Source organism: Betta splendens, chromosome 5 (assembly GCF_900634795.4).
Source record: "Betta splendens chromosome 5, fBetSpl5.4, whole genome shotgun sequence".
Classification (NCBI taxonomy): domain Eukaryota; kingdom Metazoa; phylum Chordata; class Actinopteri; order Anabantiformes; family Osphronemidae; genus Betta; species Betta splendens.
The window spans coordinates 1,133,648-1,148,596 of NC_040885.2; the positions used below are offsets into that span (position 1 = coordinate 1,133,648).

General features: G+C 46.8%; 2 protein-coding genes and 1 long non-coding RNA gene across 5 annotated transcripts; 1 reads left to right on the forward strand and 2 right to left on the reverse strand.

Moving 5' to 3' along the window:
* Window positions 1-924: 924 nt before the first annotated feature.
* LOC114855107 (actin-related protein 2/3 complex subunit 4-like) lies at window positions 925-3,282 on the reverse strand. The gene is made up of 6 exons (XM_029149936.3): window positions 3,144-3,282; window positions 2,411-2,529; window positions 2,047-2,158; window positions 1,842-1,937; window positions 1,525-1,695; window positions 925-1,428 (listed from the first exon to the last, which is right to left on the reverse strand). The coding sequence occupies exons 1-6, from the start codon at window positions 3,144-3,146 to the stop codon at window positions 1,423-1,425; spliced, it is 507 nt and encodes a 168-aa protein (XP_029005769.1). The 5' UTR covers window positions 3,147-3,282; the 3' UTR covers window positions 925-1,422.
* A 146-nt stretch (window positions 3,283-3,428) lies between these two features.
* Window positions 3,429-6,524, forward strand: tada3l (transcriptional adaptor 3 (NGG1 homolog, yeast)-like). 3 transcript variants are annotated; one of them, XM_029149932.3, is made up of 9 exons: window positions 3,429-3,775; window positions 4,093-4,331; window positions 4,409-4,656; window positions 4,794-4,899; window positions 5,009-5,144; window positions 5,251-5,354; window positions 5,435-5,541; window positions 5,700-5,888; window positions 5,975-6,524. In XM_029149932.3, the coding sequence occupies exons 1-9, from the start codon at window positions 3,709-3,711 to the stop codon at window positions 6,165-6,167; spliced, it is 1,389 nt and encodes a 462-aa protein (XP_029005765.2). In that variant the 5' UTR covers window positions 3,429-3,708; the 3' UTR covers window positions 6,168-6,524. The 3 variants fall into 3 exon arrangements, with proteins under 3 accessions (XP_029005765.2, XP_055364722.1, XP_029005766.1); XM_029149933.3 differs by lacking the exon at window positions 3,429-3,775 and adding an exon at window positions 3,827-3,974; XM_055508747.1 differs by lacking the exons at window positions 3,429-3,775; window positions 5,975-6,524 and adding an exon at window positions 3,786-3,805 and having other exon boundaries at window positions 5,700-5,892.
* A 2,876-nt stretch (window positions 6,525-9,400) lies between these two features.
* On the reverse strand, window positions 9,401-11,560 carry LOC114856359 (uncharacterized). Its single transcript, XR_003786047.3, has 3 exons — window positions 10,974-11,560; window positions 10,606-10,871; window positions 9,401-10,227 (listed from the first exon to the last, which is right to left on the reverse strand). It is a non-coding gene; the product is annotated as an uncharacterized LOC114856359 (long non-coding RNA).
* Between the last annotated feature and the right edge of the window lie 3,389 nt (window positions 11,561-14,949).

A 14,949-nucleotide genomic window follows, 5' to 3' on the forward strand; every position in this document is an offset into this window, starting at 1 on the left:
ACTCCTCCTTTAGCCTCTTACTGAATTGGTCTGTGAGGAAGTGTGAAGTGATACCAAACGGGAGAAGCAATTTGTGGCCTCTTACTGATTTTGACATACAAGAAAAATTATCCAGATCATCTTTCATACACCTGAGTGTGTGTTTGATCCCTAAAACATTATAACACTGTAAAAAAGGGCCTGAGTGAGCTTTAAATTTTTTTCTGACCAACTTTTATAAAATCCAATAACTGGCATTTAAACCAAACAGGAAATATTCAAACTGAGAGAGTTGGACTTGGTGATGTGTCATTTTGCTATGACAAATGAAGAATTATTACAGTATCAGTTTCAGGTATTAATCCTGACAGGTTCTGAGTTCTACAGTTCAATGTTCTGCTGACTGAGAGAATGGAAAATCGATGAACCAGCTCTGTTACTGTCTGTTTAATCACTGAACCCAGAGTGACCTCACACATTCAACAGAAAATATCTTAAGTCATTGTGTTCTATCCGTTCTCTTCCTGAAAGCAGCAGAGCACATGCAGAAAGTCTAACAGAACACGAGAGGCTCACAACTACATTAATAGTTTTCTATATATACTGTACAAGTTACTATCACAAGTGATGACGGCTGACATGACCAGCGGATTATTTATAACCACTGTTGTTTTCTTTGTGGTTCAGTGAAATGCAGTTTACCTTGAACCAGAGGTTTTTGGCCAACATACATGAGGTGATGCGTGTGAATAAAACACACTGTTTGGATTATGCTGCCACACAGAAGCGGTTCACATTCTGAAAGCTATTACTTCCTCTTCCTCGCAGCTGAAACAACTGAACAAGGTGAGATGTGCTGACGAGAAACAACTTCCTCAGAAGCGCAACGAATCCATTTATGGTTACCGTTCACAGCAAAAGCCCTCCATGAACCACGCGTTAATGCAGTATTTTACAAACCGCTGATTTTATTAGCTTTATTGTTGTTATACATGGGTTTTGGCGGCCTTCTTTCTAGGCAGATCTGCCTCCATGCGATTAAACACCATGGAGGCCATTTTTGTTGAATGGGAGTTGCCTGAACAAAGAAATTTGGAGACAAATCTAAAACAGTGACACACCATAGACTCACATACACGTAATATAAAACCCTGGCCCTTTTATATGTGGCAGCCCATCCTTAACGGCCCTGTATTCATGACTATCAACTTGATTAATACTTTAAGGACCCGCCTTCAATTGGGGATTTGTTCTAAGTGGCTGAAAATGAAACTGGTAAATATTTCATTATATACAGTCATTGATATTCATGTGTACAGGGACACAAGATGGGTGAAACAGGTGTTATTGCCAGATTGGTCACGTTCCTCTCATCTCCTCACAGACTCTTGCGCTGATTGGCCCTTTGAGTGTCATCCAGCTTGCGTGGGACCACGGACATCCTCAGAACTGTGGGCAGGACAGGAACAAACCATTTTCTATGTTGGCATGTTGAGCGTTTTAAACTATAGAACATTTGTCCGGCTGTGTGTCATTCAGACTTACGTTCTTGAGGAACTCTTCTGCAACAATACGGGCCCTGGCATTAACGGACAGCTTCATCTCACTGATCTCCTTGTCGATTTCTTCCATGAAATGAATGACAAAGTCCACCAGCTTGTGTTTGTACATCTGCTCCGTGTGGAAGTTGGTGATCAAGAAGCTAATGTCATATCCCTTAATCACAATGACACAGATGAGACAAGCGGACACGTCATCACATTTGAAAGAAGATGTTGGGTAATGAGCACTTATATGATTTCCGCTCCACAGTCTGTTTACTTGTTTTACCATACGATATTACACCCGAACTACATACTTACCTCTACTGGCTTCCTCCTCAAAATGAAGAAGTTCTCAGCTCTCATCATCATGAAGCGCATGAACTTATGGCAAAGAATCTTCTCAATCTCATCAGCCTACAGTCAAACATAACAAAATTGTTTTAATGTAAAGACCTGAGACTATGACAGCATTTATGTGAACGTGATTAGCTTTCAATTATCTACTGGTGCTGTGTTTAGTGACCTGTTTCACAGCAATGCTGACTCTGACAGAGTTTATAGATCCCTCAATGAGAACCTTCTCCTTTTCATTACGGCTGATCATCACTGGCTGAAGTAGCAGCTCCTTGCTGCTCCTGCAACCACAGCAAATAACAGTGCTTGAAACCCTGCGTGGCTTTAAGAAGGAACTTCATCGTTCTCATTGTAGCAAACACTGACAGGCTGCCGCAAACCCACAGCTTTGCCTGGTCTTGTGTCATTTTTCGCCTCATACATTATGCATGTTTGCACATGTCTCTGCTTGTGTGACAGCGGCAGATAATCTGCAAACAGCTTTGAGGCATATGAAATAGGTGGAAGAGAAGTAAAGGGGGGCGTAAACATACCTGACCTCCACCTCTGGCTTGTTGTGACGCTCCACCACTTGAGAGGAGAAGTTCTCCAGGCAGAGGGCCGCCTGCAGGGTGGCCCTGACAGCATTCAAGTAGGGGCGCAGGGTCGCTGTCTGAGAACAGGTAGATTGAGATCAGTGTCTGGCTGGATCGCAGCACGGAAAAATAAACTTTCTGCATGATGGTAGTTGCTATTTAAACTGCAACCCCCCCCCCCCCCCCCAGCAACGGTTAGCTGACTGAACCAGACTATGTAGTCATATGTGTGAAAATGACTGAGTGAAGACTGTCGCATTTGATCTTAGATAAACATTATGGTGGCGGATCAAACTGATCCAGAGTCTGCTAAACGTAACAGCTGAGATGTTATCAGGTACCAGAGAATGCAGCTGACCAAAATTCCAACAGCAGCACCAGACATCAAAAATCACGGTTAGACATAGGCATTCGCCAACTTTCTGTCTGCTGCCACAGCTTTGAAACAGCTACGAGTCCAAAAACCGAAACAGGGGCAAAGAGGAAAAGAGAGCTCGGCTAAATCACTTCATTTACTGCAGACAGTATCAGTGATGCCCGCCCGTCCTCAAGTCACCGCAGCCAATACCAGAACTCCATCCATGAGTAACGCGATGCTAGCTGGCTAACATCGCAAGGAATCTAAATATAGTTCAAGTGAATTAATGGCTAAATAATTACATGTAAGAAATACAGTTTACGGGAGACTCACCATTTTTGTGCCGTAAAAGACGGAAGTACCTCAGCCACGCCTCGGACTCCTCTTCCGTAAATCCGACATCGGCGACTACAGACAGGGTGCGCTCGTTTTTCTACAGCACCCTCATTTGAAGGAAGCGATCCCCACTCACCTTAAACGGCCGAGGCTCGTGCGCATCACTCCGTTCATGTGGTGTACCTTTTGTTGTAAAACGAGCCTACCCTTGTTGCGTCCATTCCACTCGTGAACAGGAGATAAGTTGCTCAGCGAATCTTGGTTTATGAACCAATTTCACTGTCGTAGCGTTAATACTTTGAATATTTCCCAATTACTTTTATGTTGCACGGTTTACCCGCTGAATTATAAGTTTACTACTAGCCTTTTTACTTTAGTGCTCATTGACACAAAATGGTTTGTTCCGACTACACCATTATAGTATTATGTGGATATATATACAACTCTCCAGGCTCGTTTAGATAAAAAAAAATAATATTACTTAATACAATTGATTTGTTGTGCTCTTTTATTCCGTTTTTAATTAATTTCTTATATTACCGAAACTCGGCAATGATTTCCTATGACTGCATTTCTCACCCCTCTCTCAACAGAGTGGTTTCTTCCAACATGGACGCCATTCACTGACGGTAAATATAGTTGCTCTCAAACATTTAAAGGTATCTCTCTTTGCTTTCGGCTTGTACCACGCACCTGTTGTATATTTAAACCCATCGCGCAACACCTCGATGTACAGAATGGTGAAATCACAGTTGTCGTTATTACAGCATAAGAATAACGCGAGCAGTTTGGGCCCAGTGCGCTATTCTCTGTGACACCGAGTTGCGTGTACGTGCATGTGATAGAGACGCTCAGAACCAGATACACAGACTGGATCCGTAACTTTAACTCATCTTTCATCAATATCCTTCACATTATCATTTCTTCTCCACATACATTTATTCAGGTACTGCCCGATCGCGGCCTCTCAGCATCATGAGCGAGTTAAAGGACTGCCCCCCACTGAAATATTACGATTTCAAGCCCGTCGAGCATGTGAAGGTCTGTCCCCGCTACACTGCCGTGCTGGGCCGCTCGGAGGACGATGGCATCGGCATCGAGGAGCTCGACACGCTGCAGCTGGAGCTGGAGACGCTCTTGTCCTCGGCCAGCCGCCGCCTCAGGGCCCTGGAGGAGCAGAGACAGGTATTGGGACAGACCCTGGTGCTTCTCGCTTGTGCCACCTTACGGTCCTTTATTCACATTGTGACTTTGAATCTCAGATTCTTACAGACTGGCAGGATAAGAAAGGAGACAAGCGCTTTCTGAAGCTGGGTAAAGATCCAGACCCTGCTGCCACAAATCGCCACAAGCCAAAGAAGCAGAAGTTAGATGGAAAAGGCAGTCACGCGCCAGGTCCTGGTCCGGGCCGGCCCAAGTCCAAAAACCTGCAGCCTAAAGTCCAAGAGTATGAATTTACAGATGATCCGCAAGACATTCCCCGCACTCCCAAGAACGATGCACCTAACAGGTGAGCAGCATTATAACATGCCTGCATGTTTATTAATAAGGCTAGTTTTCAAATAACTGTTAACTAAGCTTTAGCTAACTAAAACAAAGTTGGTGTTTAGTATTGCATTGTTAATCTCGTGTTACTTATGTTCACAGATTCTGGGCCTCAGTGGAGCCATACTGCGCTGATATCACAAATGAAGAGATACGATTACTAGAAGAGCTTCTGAAACCCCCAGAGGATGAAGCTGAGTTTTTCAAAGTATGTCATGAAAAGCGTGTGGATTTGCCTCCACAGTCAAACCAAAACGCCGGGAGGTTTATTGTGATGAATATGTGCTGAGCTCTGGTGCTGTCTGCGCTGCCTTCAGATTCCAGCTCTGGGCAAACACTACTCGCAGCGGTGGGCTCAGGAAGATCTGCTGGAGGAGCAAAGAGAGGGAGCCCGCGCCAACGACAAGAAAAAAAGCCTGATGGGAGGGCCGCTGTCTGAACTGGATGCGAAAGGTGACGGGGGATTGCTGTCTGCCCTAATATGAGCTAGCTTTGACAAACTGTGGGCACAACAAGTGTGTATCTGGCTCATCCCCATGTTTATGTTCATCGTCTGTAGATGTGGACTCGCTTTTGAAAAAGTCTGAAACCCAACACGAATCACAAGAGGACAGCTGTCCCTTCGGCCCTCTCACACAGCGGCTGCTCCAGGCCCTTGTTGAGGTTAGTAGATTATGCATATAAAATAATATAAATTAGCGACAAGTGAGAGTTTTTTTTTCATAAGAATATTTGTTTTTTAGGAGAACATTATATCCCCTATGGAGGATTCTCCTATACCGGACATTTCAGGGAAGGATGCTAATGATGCTGCTGGTACATCGCCCCGGAGCCAAGGAAAGGCTTTTAGGTATTTGTGCTACTCCTAATAATTCTATTAGATATCAGGAAAATGTAGATTGCTTGTCTCTGTTCTCATACACATTCTTGAAATCTAACCACTCGCATTTATGTTTGATATTGTATCATCTTTATTATATATCTATTGTCGTTCTTCTCCTCTTCCAGTGTCCCACATACACGCTCACTGGAGGCACGAATCAAAGAGGAGCTGGTAGCTCAAGGGCTGATGGACTCTGAGGAGCGCCCAGGACCTGGAGACTCTGAGGATGAGGTCCTGGCAGAGCTGCAGAAGCGGCAAGCGGAGCTAAAAGCCCTGAATACCCATAACAGAAAAAGTAAACAGGAGCTGCTGCGGTGAGCACAGTAGATATACCTTGAAGTACCGATGCTGTACTGGATCAGCTCGTGATTTGCCTTTTGATTTGCTTCCCCCCTTGTAGCTTGGCGAAAGAGGAGATGCGTAAGCAGGAACTGAGGCAGAGAGTCAGGGTGGCCGATAATGAGGTGATGGAGGCGTTTCGACGAATTATGGCCGCCAGACAGAAGAAACGCACTCCAACCAAGAAGGAGAAGGACCAGGCCTGGAAAGCTCTGAAGGAGAGGGAAAGCATCCTCAAGTTACTGGACGGATAGAGGGAGCATCAGTTTGTGTCTGGTTTTTACCCCCAAAAATGTTGGAGGAAAGGTCTCTTCCCACAGATCGACACCGATTAGAAGATCTCTTTATGGTCAGTGAACTGTTGTCTGTGATGGTGTGTATTCTGCAGGTGATGTAAGCAGGGCTGTGTGTAGTATTGTGGTGTGCAGCATGAAGTTCAAATGATCAGTAATAATAAGCATCACTCTACTTTTTTCCTCTGTTTTTATTTTGTTAGTTGTTTTTTTATTTCATCTTGTTTACAATTGTGGTGTTACAAAAACAATACACATAAATGTTGGAATAAATAAGTACAGAGAAAAGACACGTTTTCTTTGTATGAAAGAAACCGAGATGTGCCGTTGTCTTTATCTATAATGTAGACAATCCACAGTAACATCAAACATGGTCTATAATATATATTTTTTTAAGTCTCACTAGATAAGAAACCAAAAAACATTTTCAGTGTTATTTTAAATAATCACTGTCAACTATTGTAAATCAGCAGTGTAAGTTGTTGCTGTAATGAAACAACAGAAGAAACAGAACAGAGTTTTTACTCCATGGACGAATAGCAGTGGTAGGTTTATAGTCATAGTCGTTATCTTTAAATATGATATTGGCTATTAGAATTAGTTTATTTCTGGCCCAGTTTTCTGTCTGAGAAAGCATTTCCAAGTAAATGTGAGTACAGTGACGGCAGCTGTCAGCCGCCTTCCTCCATGACTCCACTAGATGGCAGTCATCGTCCAGGCCGTGGGTGTTGACACCTGAGGCCTACAGACCACTGTGGCGTGAATCCAGCGTGAGCATGTCGTGACTGGTCTTGATCCCAGGGTAAAGGCTGTGTCTCAGTACGCAGCTGTGACCCTGGGTCCAAACGGGGGGAACCCTCCAGTGCGGGGGTCAGACAACAGACGGTCACATCATCTGGATTGAGACTAAATGAAACTGTACTGAGTTGTACCGTACCTGATGCATATAGCTAAGAAATATGCCTGGATTAGTAATGTTTTACCTGTGTAGTCTATCAACGTTAGAAAGGTTCGTTAGGCTCCAAAAGCAGCAGGAAACGTGGATGTTTAGGCAACACGCGTTCGAAAGCAGTAGCTAGAGGCGTCATTTGCCACAAGTTCATATCAGGTCTCCTTGGGGATAAATCTCTGTTTGTCTGACTAGTCAGCCTGCTTTTTGAACAGGAAGCGGTTCTGATACGAAATACAGCAATTTGCGAAGCACACATGTAAAATATTATTTACAGGCTGGCTGGAGGTTCCAACAATGGCCCAATCATCCTGTGAACCACCCCCTCTGGCGCAGCCTGGCCTCCTTTACGCAAATTCATAATGCTATCAGCCCCGTGCATGTATGAAAGCGTTTATTAAAATACCGGCCTATTGAATCCTCCTTCCAGGTGAATGGGAGCATGAATAGGCGTCGGCGGCGGCGGCCCCTCCAGCTTGGGCGTACTGCTCGGAGCCTTTTGTTGCGCTTGTTGTCATTGGGCCTGAGCTGAAGGGCAGGTGGGTTTTGTGTTGAAAACGCGGCTCATACACGCTCAGCGATGCTCGTCTGCTGTTTGCACACCCCGCGCGGAGCTGAAAAGGGCGGCCAGGTGCTGCGTCCCGGAGGGATCCGCGAGCCTCCGACCTCGGCCTCCGCTCTAGTCCGTCACGTAGCCCCCACCCCCTCCATCCCCAGGCTGTGTGGAGCTGAGCTACTTCGCCCCCGTCCGTCATGGCCTGTGAACCCTAATGGCTGCGAGGAGACGAGGGCCTCAGTAAATAACTTGAACTGACATCTTCTGGTTTAGAATCGCAGACTACATACAGTGCTGTCATGAGGGCAGGCCTTGTGTTGTGTGTAGTGCGTCTACTTATCTATGCTCCTATCATTGGGCCCTCCTGTCCGTCCACTGGCTCTTTGTTTGGCCGGTTTCTGTGAGCTGCGACTCTCCTCCTACTCCACCTCCGTCCCCGCGTTCCTGAGCTCAGACTGGACACGCAGATGCTGACACACACACATACGCACGGAGGGAGCGCCGGGGGGGGGGGGGCTTCGGGGGCTGGGGGATTTAACATAAATGTGTCGATCCTTTGTCCCGGCGCTATGTCAGCTTTCATGCTGAATTGAAATGGTGTGAGTGTGACGGGGACAGAGGCCGAGACAGCTGCCGTGGCCGGGCCGGGCCGGGCCGCTCAGAGGGGCCTCTGTGCGGCCCAGCCCGGCCCGGCCGGCCACGCCTGGGCTCCTCTCCCGCACAGAGGACCATTGTCTCCAGGGCTGCAGCCACTGTTCTGATGTCATGGTTTGTCCTCGCCACAGCAAACCGCTGCTGCTGCTGCTGCATAACTGGACGAGCCTCCGGGCTCGTGTCAGGAGCCCAAACGGCCCCGTGCACAAGTGGTGAGGTAAGTTTTTCATAAGCAAAAACGCGGCTGTGTTGTCATCGCTTTGACCCCTCCTTCACCCTGGGCCGTTTTGAATCCCATTTGCCTCACGTTTGCATGGCAGTTGATGCTTTTCTTGTGTCACTCTTGAAAATGGTAGCTCACATGCAAATCGGGCCTTTCTGCCCCAGTCGGCCCCACCTGTCTGGGTTCCTTGGCTCATCGATGAAGTGAAGGTAAATAGTGTTGGGTCTCCTTCAGAGAATGCGAAGCCTTCGAGGTATTTTGGAGAGAAAGAGCTCCACTGGTGAAAAACAAGCCTATGACTCACAGCACAGCAACTAATGCAGCCAGACAACACTTGTCTCTCAGAAGGAGCACTGTTCATTTTGATGGAAGCTGTTTTGTTGTTACACACTGGTGTTAAATATTTTAACACCAACAGGGCTTTGCTTGTTGTTTGTCATGACATTCGTGAATCCAATACCACCATGAAGTTAATATTTCCCACTTGTGAAGAGCCCCATTTAAAGTAATTTATGATTTTATACCACTACCACCAATTACTGTTCTTTTTTATCCATCTGATTTATTGACATCTGAAAATCAGAGATTCAAGATTTGGTTTAAAATCACTAATAACTTAATTATTTGATTAATCAAATCACCAACAAGCACTGTTTTATTTTTAATGGTTCTGGTAGTCTGAATAGGCTGATGCACCTTTCTTGCACAAACCCACCGTGTGTTTTCCAAAACAACCATATAGTTTGTGAAATTAAAAAGTTTGAAACAATGATCATAAAAATACAAAAAGTATTAGTAACAGCTTAGCTTTTTTGACAGACGCCCGAGCTAAAACTCTCCTGCTTGCTGGGACAGCACCATCAGCCCTCATCTATACTGACGGCACTAACTGTTGCTTGAAATCACCAGGAAACAGTTGATAAGACAGAGATGCAGCAGATGAATGAAAGAGCCCCATGTTTTCTCTGGCAGTAAATCTCTACAGCAGAGGTCTCTTGAGAAATAATCTTTATTTAGGAGATAACGACAAACAGCGGAGGCATTCAGACCCATGAAATGACTCTACATGGGTATTCATATTTATACATATTCATGCTGTAGCATTAGCCTCAGTGGGTAAACGGCAGCAGGAGCAGATGGAGAGCCTTTCGGTTGCCAGTGGCGAGATGGATGGAGACCGTGCCCCCTTTGGGACCTCCTCCAAGCTGGAGGATGGTGGAGCATCTCCCAGCAGCACCGTGGATCACAGCGATAGCTTAAAAGCAGAAACGGGGACACTTTTCTGGCCACCCACCTCTTCTCTGTCACGCTCCCGCTCTCCTCTCCCCATCGCTCCTCTGTTATTATCACCCAGCTCATTATCGAGCTCGCTCCTGCCGCCCTGCGATGGAGAGGAGGGCCCGTCGCCCACATGGCTTTGGTGAGAGATTTCTAACAGCAGCAGCAGCAGCAGCACGGGGGGAGGCGGGTGGAGGGGTGGGAGAAAAACGGAGACAAGAGGCCCAATAAAGTCTGTCTAAATATAGAGGCAGCGGGGCATTTTTCCCTTGTCCTTATAAAGAGCTGCTGGTGAATCCTGGTTCAGTGTTCTCCTCGCTGCACTGAGCACTGATCACTCCCTGTGGGATCAGGACCATAACTGGTGGCACACACACACACACACACACACACACACACACACACACACACACACACACACACACACACACACACACACACACACGCTTTATGAGATAGGACAGGGAGCTTAGTGATTTTTTTCATCCTTTACATAAAGGATGACAAGCGGAACATACTAAAATAGGAGAGGTTTGAGGAAATCTCCCAAAAAACCCCACACAACTGAAGCAAAGTGATGGATCTCGGGATGTGACCATCTCCAGAGTTCAAGGAAGGCATAAGAGATTAAACAGATGAATTAATGGGCAGGGAGGGCAGGTCATACAGACGCTATGTTTGTCTCTATGGATATTTTTCCCAAAATGTGCAAAGAGTTGCATTTATGCAAATGACTTACCCTATATCCTTAAACATGGAGCCACCAGCTGTCTTTATCACCTGGCTCTGCTCGAAAGAAATAAAGTCTCTTAGAAACTACATAGGCCACTTTTACACTAGAGCATAAAAACATGCATTCAGTTGTATTTCCCTTGTTCCCTTTCCTTGTGTTAAATGACAACATCAGCTGTTCAGGGAGGCTGTGAAGCAGCGTCCACAGGAGCGGTCCGGTCAGATGAGGCGGGTCACCGGGGGGTCGCTTGGTGGTCGCACACATATAATGGTCTGTGGAGGTAACCAAAGGTTAACATGGCAGCTGCCCAAGGTTCAGGAGTCCGACTGGGGCAGCGACAGCCCTGCTGTGTCTGCTGACATCCCGTTCTACACCTGTTGCTCTCGCGTCGCGTTGTGCCGTGGCCCCACACCGACCCATTAGCGCACACGTGCCCAAGGAGCCGATGAGAGGAGCGACAACCCCGCCGGCATCGCACAGCCAGACTCACGCCGAGCATCGGCGCTTACGTAAGAGCTCCTCTTTGGGCCGCACCGTCCCATGCACTCATCATCGTCATTTGTGCGTGAGCGTTTAGCTGGAGCCAATCGATTTGCGTGTCTGTGTGCGAGTGTGCGACTGAGCCGGTGTCGGTTTGTGGTTGTGAAAGCCCCGCTGAGGGAGGAAGCTCAGCTGTCAGTAGCTGTCAGGCACTGGGCTCCTCTCGCTCGCCCGCTCTCTCTCTCTCTGCTGATCCTGTTGTAGTTAACCTCTTTTTCCCTTCCTCCTCCTCCTCCTCCTCTATTCTGCCCCCCAACAGCGGCTGTCTGGGTTTGAGGCCGAGGTGGAGGCGCTGCACGTTAGTTCAAGCATGCTGACCAGAGATAAGGAAATATGACACAGCAACCCCCCCCCCCACACACAAACACACATATTACAAAAAAGTGTCTGAGGTGTTGTGGTTATTTATGTTTACTCATGACATCAATATTAAAAAAAACAAAGCTGTGACCTCAATAAACCCTCGATTCATCACTTACTGCTTTCTCACCTCTATCCTCTCTCTCTCTCTCTATTGTCTCAACCCTCGCAGGTTGCTTCCTGTAGATGCTCACATGCATTTTGTGTGCGGGTGAAAATGATTTGCGTGTCTGCAGCGTGAGCGAGCTGCAGACGACAGAGAGGGAAGACAGAGGTTTCCACCCGACGCCGTCGCCGTCCTTTTTGGGTCTCGCCGGCTAATTAAGCCCACTTCACTCCCATTGGCCGTGATAAGCTCTTATCGGGCCCCGACCCGTCTCATTATCAGCAGGCTCGGTGGAGGCTGGAGGAGCTGGAGGTGTGAGAGTGGTTTAAAGGCCACTGGAGCAGCTGATAGGACGCAGACCTGCTGCGGAACAAGTGCTTGTTTCTGCCAGAGCTCTGAAAAGTCCCATTAAACCATAAATATCTCATGACGGCACACGTGCTTCTATTTCCCAGAACAAAACGTGTTGTGTCTCAGAATTAGAAGTTGGATTCATAAATCTTGGCCTTGTTGCACTATGGGATGATGGCAGATGAATGCATGTCTAGGGCTTCTCTTACAGTCTATTAGCTCCATTTCACAGGCGACTATTCTTTAATGTGCCTGAACATGTTTTCTAATCTTTTCTAATCCGACATCAGACTAAACTCACCACTGTCACAAACGTCACGTGGACAAAAGGGACGTGTTTACAGGAGACAGTGTGTTGGTTCACAGCTCTGCTCTGGGCCCCGTCCTTCTGGCTCGACCAGTTGAATTCTTCTGTACACGTTTGTTCGATCAGGTTGCTCAGCTTTGAGCGGCTGTTGGCAGCTTTGTGGCCCGTCCAACTGCTTTCAGTCCTCGTTTCCTCATTTCTCTCCATCCTTTGTTCACAGATTATACTGTAGCATCTGTGTTGCATAAGGGTTTGGATGGTTTTATTTCACTTCTACTCTTCCTTCCATGCTGGATGTCATTTGGAGCGTTGTGGAGCTCTGCTTCCCCTCCCTGCTGTTCTTCTCCAGCCACCTACTGACTTGTCTCGCGGACCCGTGCACGTTATCTGAACGGGCGCGGGAAAAGGCCAGAGGAGAGAGCAGGCGACAGGCGCCCGGGGTCTGTGTTGTAAAATATAACCTGTATCTGACACCGTGGCACCGACGGGCCACAGAGCCACACAGACCCCCGTGGACCCAGCTGCAGTGATGGGAGCCAGCACGGTGGAAGATGCCTGACCTTTAACAATGAATCAATATCAGCACATGAGCATGTGTTCATCATGTTATTTGCAGCTTTTAAATGAAACGCTTCCAACTCACAATATTAACCCCCAGTAACATCCTGTGTTTACTTGTGATGTGTCACAATGTAAAAGCCTGGCCTTGTGGATGAAACCATCACACTAACCAACTACCTTAACTAGTTACTGACTAGACGTAGCAACACATGAGAAGTTTGACTCAGATGTGCTCCGATGGCAGCGCAGGGAATCTGCACTGGTGTTAAATGCCTCTGCACTTGTTGATGTTGTAAGGTGGATGGGTTTTTCTGGCTGACTCAGCGACTCAGCGCTGTCTGCTTGCTGTTTATACAGTACATAAAACGAGACGCGTCCTTCGCCTGGTTTGTGATTCAGCGAGTGGAGGTCTGATAAGGTGGGCCTGTTTTCGCGAGACTTCTGAGAGGCCCTTTGACGTCAGAGGTGCACGACTTGATGAGCAAGATTTGATAGAGCCTAAGTCGCATGCGCCTGTAAGGGACAGCGCGGGGGAGAGAGAGAAAGCGAGAGAGAGAGAGAGAGAGAGAGAGAGAGAGGGGCCTTGTGGTGACTCAGCATAACCTGCATGACCTCGCTGATCAAACTGACACCCGGCTCTGGTTGTGATCCCCTCTGGAGAAAAAGATGGAGGGCTGAGGAGGAGACGAGGGAGGAAGGGAGGGGGGGGGGGGCACGACGGCATGTGAGCAGAAACAGGACGTCCATGAAGTGGGGGAGACGGGGAGGGGCGTCAGGGGAAGAAATAGAACAACAACTCAAGTGACAGGCAGAAAAGTTGAGTAAATAAACGAGTGAGTGAGATCACAAGCAGAGGAGATGAGATAGTGGAAGATAAACAGTGACTAAGTGAGGAGACGAAGGGGGGCCGGCGCTGGCTCAGGCCACAGCCACCGGGTAAACATCTACTGTGCGTTTGACACCCGGTGACTGCAGTCATCTTCCTCCTAACACACAGCAAGCGTCTTAACGCAAACCTTTGCTCGTAGACACACAAACAGCTCAAAGCTGGTGTATTTCACAAATCGAAACTGGATGAAGTACATAATTACAGTGTGCCATCGATGCTGGGGTCAGAGGCAAATTAATTTGATCTACATGATGCAAGGAATTAGGAATCTGATTAACTCCAGAACAGCACAAACAGATTAGATTAGTTTAAAACACCTGAAAAGTTGCAGCCATGGAGCAGTAGTGCTACATGTGGGAACTGAGGAGGGCAGGTAGTGGAGGTTGTGGAGGGGAATGGTATCCTATTCTCGCTTGATATATGACTCGAACTGTGCACTTTGAAGAGATTCTGAGTCTCTGTCTGCTCTTTTTATGTTACTGACCTGTTATTAACCGCATCACTTCTTCCAGCACCTGCTCGTTAGTGTCACTTACTTTTCCAGCCTCTTGTTTCCTCTGCTGCAAAATTTAAAACTGACGAATCCATGAACAATTACAAACTCAGACTATGAATCAATTTGTTTTTAAAGTAGATTTTACACATGGTTTTGAATCTATTTTATATCCCGAACATGAGAATCTTAAAATACTTATGATGCCTCTGCTCTTTTCATTTAATTCTTGATGACTAATATCATAACCATTGTATGGCTCATTCATTTTTACATCCACAGCCCTAAAGTGACCAAGCACACTGACTCTGCTGAGGCCTTAACATTTACTTAAACCAGTATTAAGCCACACGTCAGAGGGTTCGAGTGAAGCATTTCAGCAGCTACTGGATGAGTGGATCACAAAATAAAGAAGACCAGGATAAGACCTATGGTCAAGAAACTGTGACGTGTAGTTAAAGTTGCTTCCCGTGGAAATTTGATGCAAATACATGACTATAAAAACAAGCCATAAACAGCCATAAAACTCAAAGCCATGTTTAAATTGTTACAATGCTGAGTAAGAACTTAACATAACTGGATTAGTTTCTGGCAAATTCCCGTTTCTTCAAACATACAACACCAATGCAAGTGTGTGAGGCCAGGGAACACCCAGTACCCCGGCAGCTGGTGGTGTTGCAACTTGATAAAGCCCTGGGCCTGCTGCACCCCCACTGAACCCTGATAACAGGCATGGGCACAAC

What these genes read in the sequence shown, in the direction of transcription:
- tada3l (XM_029149932.3), top strand. Translation starts at nt 3,709, where the DNA reads ATGACTGCATTTCTCACCCCTCTCTCAACAGAGTGGTTTCTTCCAACA. An exon ending in CCCTGGAGGAGCAGAGACAG is followed by an intron (nt 4,332 to 4,408) that starts GTATTGGGACAG and finishes TTTGAATCTCAG; the next exon opens with ATTCTTACAGACTGGCAGGA. An exon ending in AGTAAACAGGAGCTGCTGCG is followed by an intron (nt 5,889 to 5,974) that starts GTGAGCACAGTA and finishes CCCCCCTTGTAG; the next exon opens with CTTGGCGAAAGAGGAGATGC.
- LOC114855107 (XM_029149936.3), bottom strand. An exon ending in AAGCCAGAGGTGGAGGTCAG is followed by an intron (nt 2,159 to 2,410) that starts GTATGTTTACGC and finishes CTGTGGTTGCAG; the next exon opens with GAGCAGCAAGGAGCTGCTAC. An exon ending in TCAGCATTGCTGTGAAACAG is followed by an intron (nt 1,938 to 2,046) that starts GTCACTAAACAC and finishes GTTTGACTGTAG; the next exon opens with GCTGATGAGATTGAGAAGAT.